This window comes from Aplysia californica, unplaced genomic scaffold (assembly GCF_000002075.1).
Source record: "Aplysia californica isolate F4 #8 unplaced genomic scaffold, AplCal3.0 scaffold00054, whole genome shotgun sequence".
Classification (NCBI taxonomy): domain Eukaryota; kingdom Metazoa; phylum Mollusca; class Gastropoda; order Aplysiida; family Aplysiidae; genus Aplysia; species Aplysia californica.
In genome coordinates, this window is record NW_004797324.1 from 684,746 (window position 1) to 687,828 (window position 3,083).

The 3,083-nt window shown below is 36.0% G+C and overlaps 1 protein-coding gene across 1 annotated transcript in view; it reads right to left on the reverse strand.

Annotated features, from left to right (window-relative positions):
• Positions 1–3,083, reverse strand: part of LOC101846060 (GTP-binding protein 1) — a 21,551-nt gene that overhangs the window by 9,552 nt on the left and 8,916 nt on the right. Inside the window, exons 6-7 of the mRNA XM_013079504.2 lie at positions 2,629–2,724; positions 796–1,034 (exon numbers count right to left, since the gene is read on the reverse strand). Of these exons, the coding sequence (XP_012934958.1) occupies positions 796–1,034; positions 2,629–2,724 (335 nt within the window). The remainder of the gene's footprint in view (positions 1–795; positions 1,035–2,628; positions 2,725–3,083) is intronic.

Genomic DNA, 3,083 nt, shown 5'->3' on the forward strand with positions numbered 1-3,083 from the left:
TGTGTGTGTGTGTGTGTGCATGCGTGTGTGTGTGTGCGCGCGCCTGTGTTTGTCTAAAAAAAATGCTAATTTCAATTAAGAAAAAAAGTAAATTGAATACGGTATTATTTTACAGTGACAGGGGGGAAAAGCAGACTTTGAAGCATGATTATATTAGTATTTTAAACCATATATTTGTTTTATACAACCAAGGCAAGGCATTCTGAATTTTCAAAAAAAGTAAAAACTGAATAATTTTTTTTTAAGTGATTTAAATCACAGAATTTTATTTTTAAAATCAAGTTGATAAAAATATTTTTTTTTAAACGAAATCAATCCAACCCTGCTAACTAGCAGAAAGACAACAACCTGCAATCCAATTTTTTAAACACAATCTGCAACCCATCTTTTCCCCAGTGCCTTTATCCTCAGCACAAGTCATTTCTGTTTTTAGATTTTATTAAAGAGAATACAGTTTAGCATGCGCATAGCGAAATCAGCGGGACACAGAAATCGTTTCCTTTTCTTAATTTAAAGAATACATGAGCATTTAGAGCTGGTTCTTATTTGAGGTTAAACGCTATATAAATGTCATGCATTATTATTATTACACAAGCTTGTTTTAAAATTCATCTGCTGCCATCTCCTTGTAAAAACTCTGCATTATATCACAGCATCAAGTCTCTAAAAAATAAAATGCATGTATACATTAAAGGAAAAAAAAAATCAATAAAATGGAAAAAACTGAGGTTTGACCAGGAGCTGAAAAATATGTGCTGAGACTGCTAAAAACAAAGGAGAATTATTAGCACTAACCTTTCCGATGTGAAGTTGGTAGCTGTCACAACCACATCATCAGTGTTCTGGACTAACACTGGGATCTTGCGACAGCCTGGAGACTTGAGAATTCTGGTGAGGAGCTTGAGAGTCTCCTGTAACACGTTGGGAGGACACATGTCGATTTTTGTGACCACAACAAACACCGGCACATTCAGGGCCAGAGCCAAACCCAAGTGCTCTTTGGTCATACCAATCACGCCAGCGTTCGCTCCGATCTGAGGGGAAAATAGAAACACAATGTAGTTTTTTTATCAATTTCTAATGTTTAGTCTGTGCAGCATCAGGTCCTGAATTTTTGGTTTTCAGTGATGGGAACAGGTGTCAGTGAATGGAAATTAAACAAAGTCCCCCATAACAATGATAATACTGATGTTATATTTTACAGATATTGAACAATTTCTTGTCTAGGAGTCTGAGAGACACACAAATGCTAAACAAAGTTCACAATGAACTAAGTAGTAGTAGTACATTCAAAATCAGATACCTCCAACGCATCAGGGGTTGAAAAATGTGTTCGACACATCCATTCAGAGTAAATCATGATTTATAATTAGAAATAAGAAAGACATTAAAGAAAACCAAGGAAGTGGTGAGAAAATAAACCATTTCCATCATGAAAAGAACTCAATATCAATAAAAGGATAGAAATGTGAATAATGATTGTGCCTTGTTCTGGGTTGAGGCAAGACAACAGAAAAGTGTGATGCTGATGAGCCTTTCAACTAAAAAAAAATCTGCTCTTACGTCAGATCATGATCATGACAATGTAACCAACACTGGCCAGAAAAGCTCTGTGCTGTCATGTCTAAAGGCCAGTACGGTACTATTCTTTCTGTTTCCTCCTTTTCCTCTTTCACTAGTCTATGACAGCAAGGCTAACATTCAGGGATGATGAACAGTTTTATCATCTTTTACAGCTTGACTTGTTGAATGAAGATAGTTACAGAGAACGCTCACTCTGGGACAACTGCTGAAAAGTTGCTGCTTTCATCTAATTACAGTAGAGCCCTTGAGAAAATAGATGAGAGAATTGTAAAGAAACCTCCACTATGGAAAACTAGAGAATGGAAGGAGGAAAAAAGGTCAACCTCTCCTGAAACACTGAGGGGTCTGCAACATCACTTCACTAGAGATCAACTTTAGAGCACGGGAACAGCTCGTAGAAGACCATTGACAACAGAAATGGGAAGTCACAATCAGTTTTAATGCATTCAAACAACATCTGAAGATACACAACATGTCACAACAGAAAACAGAACATCAATTAGTTCCTAGCACTCACTGAAACAAGCATTTTCCAGTATGAATTGGTCTAAAAATTAAGACTATAGCACAAACAACTATTCAATATAACTTATGACAGAGCAGTGCCTTCTGATGACAATAAGGAACAAAACTGTCCCACATTGGTAAATAATACTTAACCCTGAGCATTTGTCAGAGTAACTCGGTGAAAGAAAAGAAGGGAAAAGGAAACAAACTCAGTTGCATGATTTTACCTCCCATTTGCTCTGTTAATAAATACTATGGAGACATAAGCAGTCCCTGCAACAACACACATGACTTCCCTGCCTGCTTTGTCACAATATCTCTCATGAGGGGTAAGAATATTTTTTTCCTTAGTTCTAACCATATCCTCAGCCTGACTTTCTTTCCAGTTCCTCAATCTAAAAAGAAATCAGTACATGGGAGAAAAACCCAGACCGTCGAAATCCCAGAGAGGAGATATCACCAAAATGACCTGTTTCATTCTTATCGGGTTTAAAATCTGATACACACTTCTAATGTAAATGAGTACATCATACTCACCATCAACATAGCAAAATCTGGTGCATGCCCTGTCATTCCAAACACTGTTGTTTTGAGATAACGCTCATGCCCTGCTAAATCAATGAATGTGATCACCTTTAAAGGGGAAAAAAAGCAGAAAAGAATTGAATGTGATTAGTTCACTCCTCTCAAACACACACACACACAAAAAGAGAGAACCTGTGAAAATGTAAAATCACCAAAGAAACAAACATGGAAACTAAAATATTTGGTCTGTGTATCATTCAGAGTGTCTTAATCTTATGTTCTGGGCTTATTTTTCTCAACATGAACTAAAAGTATTACCTTGCTGTTATATAAGAAAAATCGTTATTGAAAAAAATGGCGGCTATCTCATGACAATAAAATCACAAAATAGTTCACTTCGAAATACACAATAAAAATGATCGCAAGGGAAAAACTTCTTTATTCTAAAATTTTTACAAATAAATTAT